The 23,485-nt window shown below is 43.5% G+C and overlaps 1 protein-coding gene across 3 annotated transcripts in view; it reads left to right on the forward strand.

Moving 5' to 3' along the window:
- Nucleotides 1–23,485, forward strand: part of PEPD (peptidase D) — a 133,854-nt gene that overhangs the window by 62,286 nt on the left and 48,083 nt on the right. For all 3 annotated transcript variants that reach the window (XM_074582945.1, XM_074582946.1, XM_074582947.1), the window contains 2 exons: nt 14,492–14,560; nt 20,820–20,897. In XM_074582945.1, the coding sequence (XP_074439046.1) occupies nt 14,492–14,560; nt 20,820–20,897 (147 nt within the window). The remainder of the gene's footprint in view (nt 1–14,491; nt 14,561–20,819; nt 20,898–23,485) is intronic.

Below are 23,485 nucleotides of genomic sequence, written 5' to 3' on the forward strand. Positions count from 1 at the left end.
TGTATACAATATTAATAAGGTACACATAAAATGGATTAAAACCTGGCTAATTGACAGAAGTAGTCATCAGAAACAAGTCATCTTCTAATGCTTGGGGTTATTTCACAGGTGGGGTTACAAAGGAGTTGATATTACGTCTGATAGTATTTGACTTCTCAGAAGCAATTTCTAGATCCCAATAAATCATATAGATATAGACCTTTGAGAGTTGGTAGGTCATCAAAATGATGGGAAGGTTGAGCAGTAAGATCTGGATCATTTGATCACTGAGCTTATTAATATAAATTTTTTTAATATAGACAAGAAGGAGGTCCTAAGTTTAATAAGAAAGAATTTAGATGAAAGCTACGGAATACTGGACTTGTGATCTGGAAATAATTTAGACATGAGAGTTTGTAAACAACCGAACATGCCCTCTGTGGAGTGAAACTCTCTCAGAAACAGCTAATGGGATTTTTATACATACATCAGAACAAAGGCTTAATTACCTCAGGGGGAATGAATCTAGTCCAAGGTAATGTTTTTTAAATCTCTCTCTCTAATGCTTCTGTGTCTGATGTCTGTGTAGAAAGTCGCAGTTAATGTCTTCTAATGTCAGCTCCATTTTGAAAGTGATGGTAAGGAACACTTCTTCCTTGAGAAATAAGAGTGTCTTGTGTTCAGCTTCACTAAGATTGCAATGGTCTAACCAGTGCCCAGGTGCTGCGGGGGCTACTTGTGTGCTCGGCCACAAAGCCCTCATGCCTTTAGCGGCTGCGTGGTGAAGCCAGACAAACTGGAATAGAAACTGAAGTACATTGGTAAGATATAATCCATAAACAAGGGAAATGGTGAATTCTCCCTGTTTACAAAATCAGCACTTTTTAAATGGAAAAACCAGCTTATTTTGGCAAAGACTTTTCTAAGTAAGGATTTAGGCAAGGTAAGTGTAAAAACGTCTGTGTCTGAGCAAACCAGTGGTAAGTGTTTCCTGAGCTTTACCCTGAACTCAGAGAATTAAGCAGCCCTCACAGCTCCCTCATGGGCCATGGTCTTCAACAGCGCGTCCTGGTCTTCTAACACTCCCCTGCTCTTGGTCCTCTGTCTGGCACTAGGGGCATGAGCCGGACCTCTTTGCTTTGTGTTTGTGGGGACCTGTCAAATCTGATGGTGAGAGAAGAGCAGCTGCTCCTCGAGCCTGGGGCTTCAGCACTGAGCTCAGCCCATACTCACTCCAGTGAGGAATGGCAAATAAAGCCCATGTTTCTCTTTATATCTCATCAGTTTACTGAAGCCAGTGAAAGGGGTTTACCTCTTCTGTGCATAGGCACCTCCACAGGGAGATGAAAGGTATAATATACTAGTGAAAAGATAATTGCCAGCTGAATCAAGAGGTATATAAAACACTTTTTATAGTCTGGTAGAACTAGTTGCCTGTGGCTTGTAGGCATCCTGGGCTGTGTGTTGGAGCCGCTTGCATCCCTTCGCAGAGATTTGCAAGGCAAGAGATAAATGTTGAGAATCTCTATAGATGGATCCACTGCTGTTTGGACGTGGCATTAGACTCTGGGAGATGCTTTAAGGCAGTGTGACCGCGTAGATCTTTTTCTGCTGTCTTTGGGGATGTGATCACTTGTTCATCTACATCAGCAGGAAGGGCAGAAGACCTTGTGGGGTTAGTCTGGGAGTGGTTGTCCCGCAAGTATCGCCTCTGCGTGAGCCTTCATTGTCCTGCGGGGAGAGGAGCCGTGGTTGGTGGGTAACACATCTACTGTGAAGAGGGAAGAGATGCTGCCGAATTGGTGCAGGAGCATGGCTGTGCCTCCTGGCAGCTAGGCCTTTGCTGTGCAGTCTCATGTCTTGACATGAGCAGTTTCAAGCCCTAAGTGTACGTGCAGCATCAGGACAAAACTACTTCTTTCATTTTTTTGACAGATCTAAAGATTACACTGTTGGCCAACTACTGGAATTCTTGTTTTATTTGCTCCTAGTGGAGGCTCTGCAATGCCAGGAGCAGAGTAACCGAAACATCCTCAGAGTTTTAGGCATGCAGTGAAAAGTTTGGTTCATTTATGGTTGGTTGATGTCATCTTTCTAATCCTTACAGTTTTAATTCTTTGTAATAGAAGCAGTAGATCTGCCGAAGCTGATGAGCACTGAGCTGGGCAATTTTCTGTGTGTTGCTTGTGAGCAGGCAAGTGCATTTGTCAAGCCTTGCGTGACAGCTGGAATTGTTGAAGGTTCTGTTGAGGGCATACTTTCCCTTGGCTTTCACCTGAGTGATGATTTGTGCTCTGCAGGGTGGACTAAGGGAACCACAATCAGTGTTACGGATTTCTTCTCAAGACTGCAAGAGCTTGAGAGCTGTTGGAATCATCTCTGCTGAACGCGTTTCACTTTGTTCCCTGTGTCTTGCCATAGTATTTGCCTTGAAAGTTGCATATTGTCTTCTTAGGAGTTGAAATCGGTGAATATGTTTTCGACACTTTATTCTCGTGAGTTCAGCATTGCAAAATTCTCCCTCCATGAGGGAAAGCCATGCATGTTGGGGTTTCCAGGACAGCGTGCAGGGGAGCATAGCCTCTTCCATCTCTGGCAAACGTTTCCTGGTTCTGTTGTATTGGACTGACTGGAATTGAGCTTGCTGGTCTCTTGGGACAGAAGATGGTTGGAGTCCCAACAGATTCATCTGGACACTTTTAGCCATATAACGTTATAGTGTTGATACATGTTTTCTTTACTCAGAGTCTTTTTCAAAGACTTATAAGTCCTCTCTAGATTTTTATAACAGATAGTTCATAGCCCCAAGAGCGGATCCTTGGAGTCATCTATCTCAGGCGTGGCTCTCAAAAGAGTAATTCCACTGGATTGAAGAGGCAAGTGTTTGAAATTCAGGAGACTATAAAATTGATTCTTCCATAAAGAAGTAATTTGTGGTAAATGGTGTAGTCCTCTGGGCAGCTATTCACTCATTTTATATGATCAGGACCCTTGAAACATGGTCAGAAAGATTAGAGAAGGACATCTCTCCTCTGGCATTTATCTGCACAAGCCAGGAAAACTTTTCTTTTGACAATGCAGTATCTGGGAGCAGACCCAGCCAAACACACCATCTTACTCTAGGCTTCTGGGGGTAGGGAAAATGCAGTTTTAAGAAAAGTTTGGATAGTGTTCTGGAGTTAACTAGATGATTCGAAAATACTTAACCAGGTTTTTCCTATATAGTTGCATATTCTCTGGTAGGGCAGCAGCGATGCGCTGCGTTACTCCAGAAAGCGTGTGGGAGATCCAGGCAGGGTTGCAGAGTTCTGCATTCTGGGAATGAAAATTCTGTGGCATGAGCTCCTCCAAAACCATATCCCCCTCGAGAAAACGGTAGTCGCCTCTGCCTTCCTGCACCCCTCCGGTGGAGCAGACTGGCTCAGCGTGAAAGCAAGGGGCAGCCGGCGTTTGCCTGTGATAGAAGATCTCTGGACAGAGAAGGAAATCATAGCACTGGCCAAAGTGCCATCTTAAAACAAAAGCAGTTGCTATAGTTAGCATTTAAAAGAGATTAAATTGAAAGTCAGACAAGCTGTTGCTTTCATCCGTATATATCTGATTGTCTTCTATCATAATGTTATTTCTGGTATTGGCCATATTACTGTCCTTCCCCAGCACTTCTAACAGCTAAAATATTTCTTCTTATTTAATATTGCTGTATATGCAGTCCTTACAAGATATTTGTCCTGGGGCTCGTACTGGGGGGCACCGTAAGAGAGAGTAAGGCCAGTGCCCTGGGTGGGAGGGCAGGGGGTGTGCGGAGGCGCAGCCTCATTTGCCTGCTCGTCGCTTGTGTCGGCATGGCAAGACTCCTCACATGGCGGAAAAGCAATCGGATGCCATACATCATAAATTTAGGAGGTTGTTGGGTTTTTTTCCCCAAGATAGATCTACTGTAATATTTTAAAAAGTAAGGTGTGTTCTCACTAAACCGTGATAAAGCATGTTGCCACATCAGCATTTATTCTTGACGTCTGTTAAGTATGAATACTTAAATATTGAAAATGACCTTTCCAGATATGCTCTCTCTCGAGGAGATACAGTTCATATACTCTTCATAATATGCTGTTGTTCTTATTATTTAATCAGAATATAAATGGGCAGTGCACTTTAGAAGGTAGTAAAATATATTCCTTGCCCCCAAGAGTTTGCTCTATAAGCAGGAATAGACAAAGAGGGAAATGAGGAGAGGATTTATATAAGTCAAACTATGCAGCAGCTTAAGTCTTGTTGTGCAGATATTTCAATATCCATATCTTCAGTGACTTCATCACGGGCGTCTCTGATGTGAAAGCATCTTACTATCAGAGTTTGTTAAATGCTATTTTTTAGTAAAAACTTGAAATAAACTGAAATATCAGCAATTTCATTAATCTATTCAAACAGTAGAAATCAGCTTATGAAAATTAAATTTAACATATCTGAGGCAGTAGAAATAATACACCTTTTTGAATATTTGTGAAGTACAGTTTAATGGATAAATCAAGCGGGCTTCTGCTATAAGCTTATTAGTTTCCTCATGCCAGATTCAGATCACTGAAAGCAGCGAAACCCTAAGAACTGAATTTTCTGTGTTATACAACTACTCGGAACGTGCAGAGTTTAATAACTGTAATTATTGAATTTTTGGTTGTCTCGGCAAAAAATACCTATTGTAATAACATGCAATTTTAAAGGTTGGATTGCTACAGGATACTGAGTGTTCCTGACCAGCTATCTGTACTCTCTGTGATTCAGAAATAAATAATTTGTTCCATAATTGCATTAAAATCTGATTTAGCCGTAGTAAAGAACAGTTAAACTTCCATCACGTTCCTATTTATAAGTCTCAGCCTGCCATTAATGCAGATAGTGGGGAGTTGGCTGCATTACGTTCATCTACCACCCTCCCCTCCCAGACAGAGGCAGAAATACCCTAAATCGATGAAAATTGGTGGCTCCTGCAATAACTAAAGCATCTCTTGGCTCATGTTATTTCCTAGAGTTGTAAAGGTCAGAAGCAGGAAAGTCAGTACGGATGTCACCTATTTTTTCCTTAACTAGCAGGTTTTTTAGTAGCCGTCTGTTTTGAGTTAAGAAACTCGAAGACTTGCAAGGGTAATAATAAGGATAAAGCATTTCTCTTTGTTATGGTCAGTTACCGCTAATCTCCTTTTGGGATTTTAACAGGGATTTATAGGGTTTCATTTGTGTTTTAGGTTTGGAGATAATTAAGTACCTTTCTGCTGCAAAGAAGAAATGGAGAGAGAATTGGCTCAAAGCTAAAACAAGATTCCTGTACTAGTGCATATATTAAACTTCCTTTTATTTGGTTGTCACCCCAATAGGAATGATTAGTGGGTTGTAGAGAAAGAAAATGTATTGCATTACATCTATTAAAGCATGTTTTATATGTAACAGTAATTAAAATATAATTGAAATCATGAGTTCTTCTAATTATTGGCTTTACATAATGCATAGTTAAAGAGTGAGCATCTATAAATGTGTCCTTTTTACACATCCAGAAATGGTTTGCTGGCAGCATTTTAATTAAAGATGGATTAGTTAAAACGCAGTTTAATCATTCTGTCATCAAAGGATTTAGACCTCATTAATTAGCTGTTGATAAATAGGTTTAAACTACAAAAAATTTAATTTAAAATGTGCCAGTTGAGATCTAGAATTATTAGAGCTGGAAATGGAGCAAGGAGCTGAAGAAAAATTCATGCCATCTCTTCCCGTAATATTAGATTAAATATGAAATTTAGACCAGTGCAGAACTTAGTTCTGCCTTTTTACTGCTGGATGTGACTCCATGTGGGCTTTAGAATTGGTGAAGAAAGAAAACGGAGACCCCTCTTCATGATCGTTGCTTCACAGTACGGTGGCCGGATCTGGTTTCCATGTATGTATTTGGTGAGGATTGAAAACTCGTTTTAAAATCCTTCTGCTGTGGAAAATGGATGAAAATAAATCCTAGATTCAAGGTTTTATAGCTTCCACGTTGCTGTAGGGAGCAGTGCAGGCGGAGGTCCCGCTGCTGTGTTGGCTGCCTAAATGCAATAGTTGGGGAGGTGGGAGCACAGAGCAGCACATGGAGATGATGTTGCCGTGGTGCAGGAGGAGGACAGGTTCTCCCGCACCTCCAGGCTGTGTCCCCCCCGCTGGCCGTACCCACCACCCGCTGGAGGGCAGCTGAGGATGGGCTGTGGTCCTCACTGTTGTGATGGGCTGGGAACTGTATGCGGGGTCCGTTCCCCTCGCGGCTGCGGGGGGACACTCCCAGCAGCGCAGTTCCATCCCTTGCAGTGCTCCTGCCGAGCTGGAGTCCCCGCGATGGCACTCCCGTGGACTATGGGTGCTGCTTCTGTCAGGTACTCACTGGTGGCTCTGACTCGCTGGAGCCCTGGTGCAACCCTTTGGGTAAACACTTTTGGACTTTTTACAAGGCAATAGGATGAGCGGGATGGCTTCAAACTGGACGAGGGGAGATTTAGATGAGATATTAGGAGGAAATTTCTCACTCTGAGGGTGGCGAGCCCCTGGCCCAGGTTGCCCAGAGAAGCTGTGGCTGCCCCATCCCCGGAGGTGTTCAAGGCCAGGTTGGACGGGGCTTGGAGCAACCTGGTCTGGTGGGAGGTGTCCCTGCCCAGGGCAGGGGTTGGCACTGGATGGGCTTTAAGGTCCCTTCCAACCCAAACCGTTCTGTGATTCCCTGTCCCAGCCCCTTGGCAGACGGAGCAGCTCTGGGAGAGGCACGTTCCTCTGCCAGTGGAGCACCCGCGTGCTGCGGCTGAGCTGCTGCATACGGAAAGACCCGGAAGTGAGGCAGACCTTGACTTTCAACTTTGTCAGAATTAACATGAAAATCTTCGCAGGTTTGTACTATGAGTATCTTAATCAGCGTAATTGCCATGAAGCAGTGGCTGTAAGGATTTCAGTAGTTCAATAGTCATAATACTTGAATCCACAAGTCAGCCGGTTTTCTGCAGGTGAATCAAACAATTCTGACAAATGATAGGTGAATCTTCCGAGTAGAGTTAAAAGACTTTCAGGAAAATAATAATTTGACAACCATACTTGATGACTTTCTTTAAAGGTGTCTTGAGTGTTAATTTAAAGATTGACTTACTGAAAAGGTATATTTACAGAGCACTCTGGCAATGGTGCTGTCTCCAGGGCCCTTGTTCTGTCGTCTCGCCCAGCTTCTGGAAAAGCAGCAGCCCAGGATGAGGTTATGGGCTTACGTGGGCGTTGTTTGCATTTGGACGTGGGTAATGAAGTGGGTTAAGCTGAACTGCTGTGAAAATGCATAATTTGATGAATTTTCAGAGTGAGGTAGAGAAATGTCACAGCAGCGTAGAATTAGATGAAAGACAAATCAAGAGAGAGTGGGTATATGCGCTTCTTAAAACTGCATCTGTTAAAACACTTGCCTTTTCCTCATACTGGAAAAAAAAATGGATTTAAACTCAGATAGAGCTGTTAGAAGAGGGAGAAGGGGAAGTGATTCCACAGGCATTCTCAAACTGCTGCGATATCATAGGGTCGTGTTGTTTCTTTGCTCTCTGTCCCAAAAATTATTCAAAAATTTCAGGTGTGCAAAATGATGGGGAAGAACTTGCTTCATGTGGCATAGTTAACTGTGGTAATAAAAGGGCAGCCATGAAATCAAACCACAAAAAGAAAATGTGTGCGTGTGTGTAAAATGCATTCCAGATTGCCTAAATTCAGCAACCCGTGGAGTTTAGCCAAAAAGATGAAATATCAGCTAATGTTGTATAATCTCCTCAGTTATTTTTTACATAAGACAGGTAATTTATAATTCCCAATTACACAATTAAAATGCTAATTACCCCTCACCTAAACTCTCTGTTCTTGAGCTGAGATGATCAATTACCTTCAATCATTGCAAATCATAGATGACATATGTGACAGTGCCGAGTTTCCTATTATTTATGGACTTTCTGTTCAGTGTGTCTCTGCTTTCCAGGTAGCGTGAGCGGCTGGTGAAACAGCTTTGCCTTGGTGGGCTTTGCTCTGAAGGAATGCCATTCCTTCTCTTATCTGGTGTTTGTATTCTTAAAATGGATCTGCCTTTTGGGGCAATCTTACCCCCAGTTCCTGCCCCGAGCTCTGGCTTGTCGTCTGTTTTAGGAAAGGGGAGTAGCACGTTTAGAAACACCAACATGAATTTTTTATTCCAAAGGTGAGACCGCTCACTTCTACACTGCTTCTACACAGCTTTTCCTTATTTTGTAATAAATGTCCTGTGCTGTAGCTGCATTAATACGCTGCCAGTTTCATCTGTCATTCCTCCTTGCTAAAGTTACAGTTCTTTTATCCCTGCTGAACTCAAATAACATTTTTCTCTTCTAAGGGCCTATTATTATCTAGAATTTGATGCATATAAGTAAAAATAATTTAGTTAAAGAAAACACACAAAAAAAGAGAACAGAATCTAGATGTTGGATTTCAGAAGGATCAACATTTTTTTAAAATACCACATTATTTCTGCTTCTGCATAATACAAATCAGGACATTTTTGAATAGAGATGCTTCAAAGTATAGCTGCTTTCAGTATTGCTGGTTGACATCTGCAGCTCTGCTCCACGAGCATGCAAAAGGACCCAGCCAGTGTTTGGATCTCTAAGGTTTTCGTTAGAAGTAGCGTAAGCAGTTAGGTTTAAGAATCATAGTCATAGAAGAAGTCCATAGAGAGAAGTGGTTTTGTTTTCTGTTGTCTGGAGCAGTAAATTCTGTTCTAAAGAACTTCCAGTCATGTAGAACCCTTAAATAATAACATTGCTTTAGTAAATCTTAAATGATATTGTCTCCAAGATACAGAAGAAACCTTTGCTCATCTGCTCATACTGGTAATATTTTTGTTCTGGTGCAAGTTTGTAATTCATCATTTGTTCATTGGATTACTTCTGGATTATTTCTCCTGCTCTTCTTCACTCCCCTCCTTTACTCTTTCACAATGACATACTGACTTTTTTTGCATTAAAACAACCTCAGACGCGTTTTGCAATAGTGCAGTGTTGTAGTGTGAACTACATGAAAATCGGATTAGATAAATTAAGCCTTGAAGCATCTAGTTGCCCATGGGAAAATAAATGCCATTATCGAAGTAAGTGGGTTACCAAAGACAAATGCCGAGTATTGAAGACCCTGAGAGTGTCTAGCGTGGGGCTGAAGGAAGCGCTCTCGCCTGCTCCCGTGCCCACCGCTGGGTTGGAACTGACGCCGCCTCTTCTCTCCGGTGTGTGCCGGCCTTCCAGCCCCCTTCAATGCTCGGTATGAATACTCTAGATATCATGGGCAAATTATATTTACTGTGGCTTAACAATTTTGTGTGATTGCGGCTTTATGGCTTTCTCATGTTAAGGGACTTTTGTGTCTAAATGATCAAAACAGTGGCTTTTGGTCCTGGTGTAAATAGAGACATCAGCTTTGGAAAATTTGGCCTTTTGTGAATTCTTTAAAAAAGCTTTGGTTTTTTGCCTGTCTCATGGCTACACTTGATATTTACACCGTACAAAAGCATAAGGGCATGTTCTAGTTGTAATTCAAAAGTAATTTGGTGCAGAGATAACTAATAGATATTCACCTACATCTTCCAAGTGTACTCATGAAAAACAAAAAAGGAACTACAGAAAATCCTCCAAGTTCTGTACAGAACTCCCTTAAGCTGCGGTGCTTTCCAATTTATAGTTCAAAACCACCTGCTTGCATTTCAAGGCAAGTCTCAAGGGCTGTGTTCAAAGAATACTATTTCTGAAGTGTGTAAAGGTTTCTTTTTATTAGGAGGCAACTTTCTCAAAGGTGCGCTGAGGACGTTATTGTGGATCTGAAACATCTTCAAACCAGTGAGTGATCCAGTGTGAAAATTTTTTTATATAAATACATTTTCAATATAAACACCTTAATGAGGTATTGGCCCATGAGTGTCCTTGACACTTCTGGACATCGTATGCTTCACAAGGCAAGTTGCATTTCTGACAGGAGATCTCTGATACAGAATCTAAAAGTCTAGTTCCTGAAGGACCAGTGTCCAGCAGGTGTTCTTGACGTGGTTCTGGTATCTGGGAACAATGGACAGGGTTATTCGGTGGTTTGGTGCTCCTTCATCGGAAGCCTTGGAAGGAGCAGTTCCTCCATCCCAAAGCAATGCGCACGCCTGGCTCTGCAGCGCTTCCCTGGAGTGGGGGACTGGGGCCGGGGGACCCTCCGAAGAGGCCACTGAGGAACGTTCTGAGCACTCTTAGAGAAAATTGGCTTAAGTTTTTAAAAGGGTTTTTGCCAGATATTGTTGCCGCTTTTTGTTCCCTCTCTTTCTTTTCTCTGTACTTACTGCGTTTTCTGCAATTACAGTTTTTACCTTTTTTGTAAGATATAGGCCAAAATACTCTGTTGGATTTTTACTTAGATATTGAACCTTTTTGATCTAGAAGTGTCTTGGTTTTGGGAGTGAATATCTGAGAAATATAAAATGTGGTTTTCTTACAAATATTTATTGTAACCCAAGAAGAGCTGATGATAAGAATTCAAATTAGAGATTACTTGTTTACTTCTTTTGGGAAATAAAAATCCCACTGTGCTGAGTGTGTATGGGTAATGTTGCATTCTAGTCGTGAGGAAGATCTGGAAATAAGCAAAAAGTCTGAGGGCAGTTATTACCGATAGTTTCTATCCCTCCTGCTTTAAGTGCCTTTATCCCATAAATCCACTTAAGATAGGAAAACTGTTCTTTATTTGATTCAGTTTATATTGGTAGCAGAGATCTGGTTGTAATTGTCCATGTGTGCTGGACAGCAGTAGACACTGGACCGAAGATGATCATTAGACACAAGCATCGTTGCCAGAGCGGTTCGCGTCATTTGACAGAAAGACTATCCTTGGCAGGTTTCGCATCAGTGGCTTTTTTGGCTGTGTTGAAGTTGAGGCTTTTTAAGCATTCTGGAGTTTTGTTTGGATGTATGCAATACTCCATAAGATCTCAAAAATCACAAGTGTATACTTTTTCTGTTACTTCTAGTGATGAAGAACCCATTATTTCTGAAAGCGGTGTTTTCTTCTCTCTCAAAGCAGTGCAGTCACTGAGCTAGTGGGGACTCAGCGGAGCAGAGGGGTAACACCATCTTGTGCCTCAGCAAATTTGCAAGGCTGGGGGAAGTGCACTCGGGCCAGATTTACTTGAGATATTGGCGGATAATACTTGCTCTTTTTTAAGTTAATGGAAAAAACAGGTTTTTAAAACTACCTTCAATCTCCTCATATTGTCAATCAGTTAAAGAAGCTGATGTTTTTGGTAAAAAGAAGAAGCATCAAGCCCAAGATGTATCTCTACATTTCCAAAAAAAACAACAAAAAAAAAAGTAGTAAGTTGTTTGAAAAGCAATGTGAAAGCCCCGCCAGCTCCAGCAAAGTTGTATGTGTCTGACATGCAAATACACCAGTGGCCAATCCATCGACACCACCGAGGTGGTACGTGCATGATAAGTAATATATACACCCTCCAGGGAAATACTGCATAAAACATGACGGCAGGCTTTGAAACCCATGAAAAGAGAAGAGAAAGAGGGGCTTAACTTTTGTATCTGTCTGGGTTGCGTTTAAAACTCTCAGCAAAGCATCCAGCACCAACATAAAACTGCCTAAACACACACATCTGCCAAGCAAAAAGACCAGGCAAAGTTCAAGGTGCAATATTTGCAATATATGTGCAGCGCCAGATTAAATGATATTCTATCCCACTGTTTCAGACTTTATACTTTCGTATCGCACTTTCAGATGAAGATTCCTGTGGTGTGCAGACAGTGAAATCCGGGTGTGAAGCAGCCTAGTGGCAGAATCTGCATTAACTTCAGTGGAACCAGGATTTTAACTACAAAGTTCTGGCAGCTTCTCTAATTCTATATATACGTTTTTCAGCTTTGAAAAGCCACCATTTGCCATTACAGGGATATGCAATCCTGCGCTTACCGGTGCCATGTTATACAAGGATGTTGTCTGTCTCTGATAGAAATGGTTTTTTTCCAACTACATGAACATGTTTCTAGTGAGTCATAGCCCGAAAAAGTAAATTCAAAAAAAGTGATGTGAGTAGTTTTACTAGTGGAAAACTCATTGCTTGGCAAAGTTGTACTATCTTCAACTGAGTCACATAAACAACCACTTTTTACTTACTCTTAAAAGAAGGTCTGTCAAGTTTGATGAAACAACTAGGTTCCTTTTTTAGAAAACAGAAACAAAGTTCAGGCAACAGCTGGATCATACGAAGCATGTCTTAATTTATTTACTGCTTTTTACTGCTAATCGGGGAGTACTGCAAAAGGTGAATACTATTACTCGGCTGCACAGTTTCATATAAATTGCAGCCATGAATATGTGATCAGTTGTCATATGGAAAAAGAAACCCTGCTGTCCCTGCATCACTGCAGATGGAAAGACGTTTACAACCTTCATTATTTCATTTTTAAAGTTCTTTAGAAGGTTACTGGAAGTTGCTGTCTAGAGGAGATAGTTTATTCAATCATTTAAGGTGAAGGGACTATAAAATACACTAAAAGTTGCTTCCTAAAATGTAACTGCACGTATATAACTGTGTAAGATGTGATTGTGCACAATGTTAGTGCACAGTGCGGTGTCTCACGGAGTGAGTGGTGTCTTGCAGCGTGAGCGGTGCCTGCAGGCATGCTGGGGAAGAGCAGGTCTGGGGCTGCGGTCCCATGTCACATCACTACTTGGTGAAAAAATGCCTATCAGAGCGAATAGTTTAGGTGATAAATTTTATTAGCTCATTTTAGTGATATCTCTGCTGTGCTCTCACCTATCAGAATTCTCCTTAGCTTCTTTGTCATTTCGCCTACTCTTTGCCATTGCTGGTTTCTGGGCAATACAAAATTAGTATTTCTGCCGTGTAAAACCACAACATTTTGATCAGAAAAGACATCTTGTAAACTGGGTCTCCCTATTAAGTCTCCGAATGTAGGCTTTTTCCTTACGTGATTAATTTGTATGTTTTGTTTTGTTTCTCTTTTAATACTGTCTTTTTGTGTAACTTTCAAATCTGGTTTGGTTTTACAAGCATGTAATGTCTTTAATATCCTTCAAAGAATTTGAATTGTGTTCTGTGGATTGCTGCTGCAGACGGACAAAATCACAGCATCTCTATTCTTTGAATGGCACCATTATCACTCGGTGTTAATGAAATGATTTCGGTATTACAAGAAAGGAGTTTTTGAAATTCATTCAGTATTAAAGGGAATTGGATTGTAATTAGAGCATATTTCAAAAAGAATAAAAGGATCCATGATATGTGCTTAGCTCTTAAAGCACCTAATCCTATATTAATTGTGCTTTGGGTGCATCTGCCCTCACATGAAGGTGACTTTGGCAGTGAAGATGAAAACGTTTTTAAGCTTTTTAGGCCAGACAGCTCCTCCAGCAGGAGGGCAGCGCGAGAGGAGTCAGCCATGGAGCCGGGGCTGCCCTCACTCCCCTTCCCTGTCCCTCACACACACAAGCACAAAGCGTTGTGTTAGATGTGCTTTATAGGGAGTTGAGGACTCTATCACAGTGGCTTCTTGCTGTCGGGATTGAGTCTGTGTTAATTTTTTTCCCATGTTTGGGCAGGGGAAGATCAGAGAGGTATTTAGGTACCGCACTCTGAAATCGAATAGTCTTGTGTTTTCTCTGCATCCATTGTGCTACAGAGAAGACGACATGAGAGCATCCATTCCAGCGTGGGCCATGACACTAGCAGGAGGTGCCTGGCTTGGCAAATGGGGAGCTCTGCTGGCTTGTCTGCAGAGGAGGGTGCACAGCACAGGCTGATGCCCGCCAGGCCTCCCCCACGCACAGGGATATCTAGTTCAGCTTTAGCAGAGGATGCTGGGGAGGTGGCAGGGATGAGAGAACTTCTGCTGAAATCATTTTGAAGAAGAGTTTGCCCTGTCTGGCAAGCTCCTTCCCCTGAAGGGTTGGCTGGACTTTACTTTTGCTGAGTGTACACGCCATCAACTGGAGGCGTCAAGGTTGAAAATGGGGATCATGGATGTGATTGTGTACCTGAAATACAGCAAAAAGTGGTTTTCTCAAGTCCACTTCAGAGAGTTTGGCCAGCTTCAGCATTTAACCGCTGCCATCCCGTTCGTTCTACGGTCAGGGGAACTACCTTTTGCCAGCAGTGACTTGCCTTTCTATGTTGAGCTGTTGAGCAATGCGGTTTGCCATTGGAAGTTCTGGAGCTGTGCTCCAGCCCCTCTTCTCTGTGGCAAAGTTGCTTCCTGGGCTGTGTGGGAGCGGCGGGATGCGCGGTGGGATGCTTGGCAGGACCGCTGGGCTGGGCTGTGGGGAACTGGGGGGTTCAGCCGGGCAAAAATGGGCACAGAGCCTTGCTGGGGATTTGCCCCACCACAGCTTTTGTCCCCGTCTCATGGTGGTTTGGAATATATTATTAATTACCACGTCTCTCTCTTTGCAGCCTGTTCCAGCACTACTGCTACACTCGAGGGGGCATGCGCCACACTTCCTACACTTGCATCTGCGGCAGGTAAGCCGGTGGGTCATACCCAACTGTTGCAGCCTTTATGGTCCAGTTTCCCACAGGGTATTTGTAGAATTGTTCCTTTTACGCACATGATGTGTTTGCAAGTGCCACCAGAGTGAGTTTTGAACCGTTTCCTTTGGAAAAGCCAAAGAAAGGTGGCTAGCGCTGTGTCTTAAAGAAATAACTCAGTTACAGCTTCTGCTACACTCAAGAGATTCCCCAATGACTGCTGCTACTGCCAAGATCATGTTTATGCTCACATCTGTGCTGCAATTGGCTTTTTTATTAAATAGCGTTATGGAGAAGGGCTTTAAAGCTATTCTCTGTTGCTCAAAAATACTCTCTTTGAAATACACCTTAAGTATTTCATATCATTCTCAAAATTCTTTGCCTCAGAGGTTAGGATGCGATTAAATTAATCTTTTTGGAATTTGGAATTTTTTTTGCTCTCTCTTTTTCCTGCTGAACAGCTAGCATTGAAGGTACTGTATTTGGGAAAGTACTGTAAAAGTTGTCCCTACAGTTGTAGAAATGCACAGTTTTAGTCTGCAGAATTTCAAGAGAATAGTGCAGGGTACATGTTGAAGGACAGATGCGTGCTTTGTGCAGAGATTAATCTTATTTAGTCAGTGCAATGAATCTAATCAGATATATGAGGGTTAGATGAGGCATGTATGTTGGCATATATGTTCCACTTCTAGATCACAAACGTTGGCCTACGCTGAAGTTACATACACTCATAAAAAATAATTTTTACGTTAATGACAATAATGTTATATTGCTTTGGAGGTAATAAGGACAATTAGCATCTTTGCTTCTTTCTGCTGTTTACTCAATTGCTTATTTGTAAATGCTATTTTGCAATTTATATGCAAAATTGCAGTAGGAGCATGAGCAGTTTTATGGCAAATTGTACATCTAAATTGCCTGAAAAAATTCCTGTTTTAAGTACCATCCTATAACTTGAGAATTAGCATCCCATTGAAATGAGGCTCCATCTCTATGGTGTCGTCACAGGCTGCGATGTATTTGTCATGGTTTAATCCCCGCCGGCAAGTTGCCTCTGTGTGTGGTTTTTCCCAGCCGTAGAGACGTCCCGTTCGCTCACAGCACATTGGGGCCCGTGCTGCAGGGTCTGGTGCAGGTGCTAGAGAACACCCGCGGCTTTGCTAAACCTGTAGAAACGTCTGCTGTATGCTCGTGTAGGGGGTCCTTGTGCCCCCGTGGGGACAGGCTAAACTCTCCACGGGACTGAGAGACCCAGGGCACGGGTTATGTGACTTGGGGAAGCCGGGAGGAGGAAAGCCGCAGGAGTAGGTCAGAAGTGGGTGGGTGTCCCGTCCCACCACGCTGGAGGGGCTTAGCAGGGCGTGGGGCTGCTGTTTGAGCTGCCTCTGAACAGTTGGGAGGATTTAATACGTGGCTAAGGGCAAGATCCTAACAATATCCTGACTCCCTGTTGTAGCTGGGAGCTGGCATTGTATCCTGCAACTACAATTAAAAGTGCAGACGAACGTGATTTAAAAAAAAAATAAATACATAAGAGAATGCAAAGGCCTTTGTCTGTAAATTGCTATATTCTGACTATGAGTGATGAAGTAAGAATGAATAATACTAAGTTCTAACTAGGTCCTAATGAAATGAATGTAAGTAGATCTATTTGATGAATTCAATTAACATAATAATGGCAAAAATAATAGGAATTTTTTATTACCATGAAAATGTCATGCATTGTAAATATTACACTTAACTACATTTATGATTAAAAATAGCTTTTACAATTAGGATTTTTGAATAGTTATGTTTTATTCTATTCTTGCTGAGTTTTGTTGTTTTCCCAACAGTTAAAACTGATATTTTGACAGGATTTTTCCTTTTTAGATGACAGGCCTGGTAATTATTTCCATAGAAGAGAATCAGGCTTTTAAATAGAAAATAAGATTGTTATTCAGATTTTAAAAAGATGCTCGCTAAGCTGGAAATCAGGAGTAATCGATGCTGTATATCAGACCAGAAATAAACCTCTCGGTACGCATTGAGTGCCTGCATTTGTTGCTGTCCTTGTCCAGCGTGACACCCCTCAGGAGACGAGAAATGAATATTTGGTGTGACCAAATATGGGTTTTGTGTTCACCTGCATGTACTCACTCTCCAGTTAGTTGAGAAGAATAACACACATATAGGTCGTGGTTTAACCCCCACCGGCAGCTGGGACCATGCAGCCGCTCACTCACTTCTCCCCCCGCAGTGGGATGGGGAGAAGAATTGGAACAAATAAGGAAAACTTGTGACTTGAAATAGACAGTTTAATAAGCACAGCAAAAGCTGCATGCACAAGCAAAACAACAAGGAATTCATTCCCCTCTCCCCGTGGGCAGGTGGGGCTTCAGCCATCCCCAGGAAAGCCAGGCTCCATCAGCGTAACGCTGACTTGGGACGACAAAATGCCATCACTCTGAGCATCCCCCCTTCCTCCTCCTTCCCCAGCTTTGTGTACTGAGCATGATGTCATACGGTATGGAATATCCCTGTGGTTAGTCGGGGTCAGCTGTCCCGGCCGTGTCCCCTCCCAACTGTTAGTGCAGCCCCAGCCTGCTCACTGGTGGGGTGAGGAGCGGAACAGCCCTGGGTGCTGTGTAAGGGCTGCTCAGCAGTGTCTAAAACAGCCCTGTGTTATCAGCGCTGTTTCCATCAGGAACCCAAAACACAGCCCCACACTAGCTGCTGGGAAGAAAATTAACTTTCCCCCAGCCAAAACCAGCACAGTGTGACAGGCGGTCACATAGCGAGGTTGGTCCCGTAGTTAGCGATACTTTCAAACCCTGTCACCTTGTAAGTGGTTTGAAGCACAAACAGACATCACGTACGTGCAATGAAGTGAGAATGGTAGCATTTGATAAACGTACTTGGATATCTTTAGCACTAGTCTACAAAGTGCTGACTTCTGAGTAGCGTTCAAATGCTAATGAATTGTTCGTTGCAGTGTCTTAGTGTACCAAGCGACCATTTGTACAAAGGGGAAAGCAAAGGTTACGTTACATGCCCAGTGCGTGCTGGTGACCCTACGATGGATGGCCTGTGGTGGTGCCAGGCACAGGGTTAGGTGGAGGCACCGGTGTCTCTGCCACTGCCACAGAAGCCATGGTCAGCTCCTACTTGATACTGTGGCATCTTAGGCTGAGGTTCGGATCTTCTTGCCAGATGTCTCCAGGCAGATGACAGCTCTCAGCAGATGATACCAGTGATTAAGAATAACTTAGTGCAGTAAAATGCCTTCCTCTGTCTGAGGCTCACTGTAAATAACACTTTTGGGGTAAGATTAGGATACTTGCTGAATCCAGTTTTCTTTCTTTCTTTCTTTCTTTTCTTTTTTTCCATTCCTAGTGGTCTGAATCCCTTCCTACTGTGTGCATTCTCAGTGGTGTTAATTTGCAGTTTTTCTGGCACTTCACGCAATTCTTTCTGTAACAAACACGTCTTTGGCACTAGTTAGGGGCAAACTATTGAAGGAATAAAAATAGATACAGAGAAATCTCTTGGAGAATGTTTCTGGCTGGCTGCCTGCAAGCAGATGCGGGTGTCCCCAGGCATGGTGGCTTTCAGAGGTCTGACCCCCAGGAAGGCAGCGGAGGTGCCGGTGATCGCACCTCCCCACAGCGCTTCGTTTTAAACCCCAGCTCTGGCGCACTAATGCCAGACATTTCAACTGCTGCTCCTTGGGACGAAGAGAAATAGCTTCTACAGGAAGGCTCGTTTGCTGTGCCAGTGGCTGGGGGGTTTGTTTAAATTGTTTTGAAGCCACCTGGAAAGTCTTAACTGAATCATTATGCATAATTTCTGGCTAGCTGTAGCACTCACCTTGTGGGTACCCGTCAGTTCTGTGGCATTGCTCCTACAGCATCTTTCCTGCCTTCCTCTGGAACAGTGGGAAGGATGCTCCCAGGGAGGGAGGCCGGACTTGCACCCCTTGGTAGGAGCGGGCTGGAGGTGTGTCCACATGGGTATTTGAATTTGGGTCGGCAGTGTGTTTCTGAAGCAAGATCTCCCACTCGTCCCCAGCCGTGGGGCTTTGCTCCGAGCCGGGGACCAGTCCTGGAGTGCTGGGTTTCTTGTGGGTGCAAAGGAGCTGGGAGAGCTTCCAAGAGCAGGTCTGCTGGGCCTTGGAATGGCTGTTCAGCCTGGAGCGTCTGCCCCCAGCCTGGCCCTCCTCACTCCAATCGCACCAAACAGACAAGAATCCCCACATCCATGTGCTGTGCGCGTCTGGTCTTCAGCACCAGCTGCGCTCTCGGTGGTACCATCCCGCTCACGCCACAGAGCCAAGATGTGCGTGACAGATACGGAGTCTCAAATGCCAAGAAAGATTGTGTGCTGCTGAACGCTTCGCTAACGGTGCCGAAAAACAGATTTTTTTTCATGCATCTTCCGTAACAGTTGGTACCAAACCTTAGAGAAATATTTTGTAAACGAAAACCTTTACATTAAAATGTGCAACCCCCCCCCCCATCTTCGTATTTGCAGTGTCTATTGTTGAAAGCGTTTATGCCGTGCTCATATTTGAATATACGACTTGTTTATGCAGCCGGTATGGTATATGACACCAAGGGCGCCAGCATATGATGATAAGTAAACGAGCTATCTGCAAAGACATTAGCATGGAGTCATGCCCTTAAGCTTCATGATAATTTTTTAAAAGTTGATCATAAATATATGCATGTGCTATTTGCTTCCCCTGCTTTATCCCCATTTTTAGAGGGAGATAAGGAATAGTATCTGCAGCTGGAGTCCTGACAAGCTGCCGTGAAGCATGTGTGTGAGCGTGCCAGGTCTTGGGGTTTTTAATTAGTTGTGTGTTTTTCCTTAAACCCGTAGTGGGTTCACAAACAGTGTCATGCATTAGCACCAAGGTCATTCCAGTTGCCTCCAAGTGCCACCCCCGGAACAGTAGCCCTTGGCCTGAGAAGTGACTCCACAGGCAGGACAGGGTGGTGGCCTGGTGTGGGGGGAGGACCCGTCTCCGCTCCTGTCCCCTGCACCGGCTCAGCCTGGAGACACGGGTCCCAGCATACACATCGCCTGGCACAGAAAGCCCTTTTCCAGCAGTCTGTTGCCCTATTAGATCTTTTTTTCAGACAGAGCAAACTAAGTTTGGAAGTGCCCTGGCATAGAAAAGTAGAATTTTGGCCAGAAGGAGCTATTCCACCAGCACCCAGGAGATGGGACATCTCAGAACGCAGCTCCCTTCTGTGGTCATCTTGTGTGCCAGCTTTACGGGGCCGGTTTTAGTTATCCACGCAGCAGTGTAGGTGCCCGAGTCAGGCACCCAGGAGGTAAAAAGCAGCCAGCTAGCATCAGGAAAAGAGAGAGCATCCATCTGAGGAGAAAAGAAAAATAGGTAAAGCTCTTTACCAGTCTTTTACCTGATTGATAGAGCTGTGGGAATATCGGTAAACAAGAGAGGAAGCCAAGGACAAATATAGGTCACTGAATGGATCGTGGAGCTTCAGAGGTGCAGAAGAAGGGTCCATTCTTCTCTGGAGATGTTTTATTCCGCTGAATCAGCAGTTTAGTCTGAAAGATTTCCAGGAAGAAAAATCTTTGTAATGTGATTTTTAATCGGAGGTACAAACAGAATGACAGTTCTCATGGCTGTTCCTGCTGCCGAGGGTGAGTGCTGCGCACGCCCCGAGCAGAGTGTCCGCTCCAGCAGAGGCCAGGCGATGCTCCTGCCAGAGGTGAACTGGAACTTGCACAGCTCATTTTTTTTCCAGTCACAGTGACTCCTAGAGCGTTTCAGACATGTCAGATGTGACTTCAGTGGAAGTTTGGTTTTTATGCCTCAGAATATTTAACCTCACATTAGGAAACACGTCACTTAGTAATTAAAGAAAGTCCAGAAGGAAATAAATGGGTATGGGTTGAAAAATCACTCTTGCATAAATGCTTCCTTAACACCGTCATGGACGTGGAAGTGTTTGTATGAACTGTGCTGACTTCCGTCTGCAGAAATGTCGTATCTTGCGGCCAGAGTAACAAAGTGCCCGTTCTGGCCCCGTTTGTGCTGGGCGAGCTGCAGGGTGTGCTGTACGGCCCGGGCCGGGGCAGGGCCTGCCGCAGGTCTCACACACTGCAACATTTTGTGCTTAATATATGAATACACTGATGTTTACAATGTCACACGTTTACCTTGTTCCTTCTCATGTTGTATATGTTAATGGTTCTTCTTAATTAATCGTACTTAATTTTTCTTTTCGCCTCTCAGTGGGGAGAACTCGTCTGTGTTACACTACGGCCATGCTGGAGCCCCGAATGATAAGACTATTGAGGACGGAGACTTGTGGTAAGTAAAGAACTGGAGTTCATTTCATAGTTTTGTTACACTACTGCTGTTCCCATACATGCATTTGGATGTACTCTTGGACTTAATCAGTAAAATGACGACTATGTAATGATGAAAGTCCAAATCTTTAAAATAGAATGTCAGGCTAAAATAGACTAGTCAGGCTTCTTCCAGAGGCCGTGTATACCTGCATCGCCATTGAAAGGGAAAAGAGAGATTCTTTTCAAACACTTCTGTGCCAAAGGCACTTGGAATTCAGTATAAGAAATGTCTGTATTCTCAGTACGAGGGCAGTTGAGAACGTTGGCATCTGCGTTTGCTCTTGACCCTCGGACCCAAAGCTGAGCTCTCATGGCGGGGTGGGGGATGGAGAGAGCGTTGGCTGCTTTTGAAGAACTGCATCAAATTGCAATGCGGATTAGAGCTTCCAAAAGCTTACGTGTGCCTGGACACGCCAGCCTGGAAGTAGACGTTTGAATGCGTGAGGAGACCAGACTCATCTCAGTTCAGGTTAGGGCAGGGTGCTTCTGAAAGATTTTTTTAGAGTTTAGCATTGCCATAATACAGTTGCAAATAGCATCAGTTTTTCTCTACTTGCATTTCATGTCCACGTATTTGCAGTATGGCTGCAGGTAAAAGCAGTGAATGAAAGCACCAAATGCATTGCTATAAATTGAAAGACAAACCTAATTGTGTGGTGTATAGTGTAGCAGAATATAGCTTTTGTGCTTCAACTCCTAAGACTTTGGTCAAAAAGGCTACATTTATAAAAGTGCAGGGTTACTTTTGGAGGATTTACTCACCGACATTCAGCAGAGGGTATCTGTTAGGTTACTTGTGTAGCACCTGCAAAAAGGGTGCAGGTATGTATTTTCACAGTTGAACGTAAAGGTGTGGAGGAAAGCACATGAGCATTATCATAGGTAAGCTCAAAAACTGTTATGGAAAACAAACTGAATCTCAGAAGTAAAAAATATGCCTTGTTGGCTGGTGTTCTGGACACATCTGCAGGTGCTGCGGGATGAACTTACTGAATTATGGATAGGTAATTTCTTTTTAATATTGTAAAACTTTTTTGAAAGCTTCTTGTACAGTAGTTTATGTATTATCTTCATCTGTGGTGAATAGCGTATTAAACCCATCAAATGCTGAGGTTAGTTTAAGGCAGGACAATAGCCTTTGCCTTACGATCACATTGTGTTTGAGTAGCTGATGTGCTGGGAGGCTCTTTCCGTCAGGCAGGACACACCAACCTGACACTGTATTGGCCGGGGCATTCCATTGAATTTCCAAAAACAGTGTGTAGCCTACAGGAGTTCTCAGCGTATGGTACTGAGAGGAGATATGCCACAATGCATCATCTTCTGAATTTAAAATTGGGCCTTTAAATGGTGAGGGGAGCAGTATTACTGGGAGACCTCGGGGCAGAGGGTGTATATAGCACCCTTTCACTTCCAGTCTCTGAGGACGGTTTAGGGGATGGCTGAAGTCCTTCCGCAACCCCAAAAGCACATACCGAGACCCTTTGCAAACTCAGATTTCCTGCTGTATTGGCAAAATCTTAAAAAAATGATTGGGTTTTATTAGCCTCAGAAATCTGAACATCAGAAAGGCATAATCTACCGAGTACATTGATCACTTCAGCATTTCAGAACCACTGTTCTGCAACCCCACTTTGTGACCACCTCACAAAGAGAACAAGGCTTAACCTACTTTGCAACATCCTCCTGCTGAAACGGTCCAGTTGCCGCTTTGTGTTGATGAGATGAAGTTTGTCAGGTGCAGATTGGCTTTAGCAAATAAACGGTCTGTGCAGGAGCACCCACCCGCACTGCGGGCGCTGCCCTTGCCTCTCCCTCTGGTTTGTCCGCACCCAGCCGGCAAACATGACCTCCTTTGGCAGGGTGCGGGTGAGGAGCCGGCACTGCCCCGGTGGCTTCACGGGGGCTTTGACAAACCTCCACCGGGGGGTCGGGGCGCACAGGTGCACACGCAGCAGGCTGTTCAATCCACAGTGTGCTCATCTGGGTGTCTGTGTTAGAGGGCTATATTTGGCTCTCAATTAAGCTTTTTAATAGCTACTGGGAGCCCTCTGTTGGATAATCTTAGGAAGCCCTGAACATAGGGAAAAAATGGCCTGACTTTCGGTGAAAATGAGGTAGAAGGCTTTTAAGGGCTATTTCTGCTTTTGCCAGTGTTTTGATATAAATCTAATTTAACGATTCCGATACTTGCATGTAATAGAATCGGGGATTGGGTACTTGGTGTGATTTTTATTGAATTATTCAAGTAGAATTTCATGTCTTTTTCTTAACGTTACTTAGTGGGTATGAATAACATTCGTGAGTTTTGCAGAAATGTGCTGCTCAGGTTTTTTATGTACAAAGCAGCGGAGTGCAGTAAGTGTCAGTAAATAAGTCAACAAAGCACCTGAATATTAGAAAAAATACATTTGGAAGACTAATGCTTTGCTACTTTGAAATGCTCAGGTGAATGCATTGTTTGCTCTTTTAAAAATAGAAGTTACAAGGGTTTGGTGGTATCAACAGGAGATCATGAGCAAAAATACTTCTGCTATTGCATTTTAT

Source organism: Larus michahellis, chromosome 4 (genome assembly GCF_964199755.1).
Source record: "Larus michahellis chromosome 4, bLarMic1.1, whole genome shotgun sequence".
Taxonomy (NCBI): Eukaryota; Metazoa; Chordata; class Aves; order Charadriiformes; family Laridae; genus Larus; species Larus michahellis.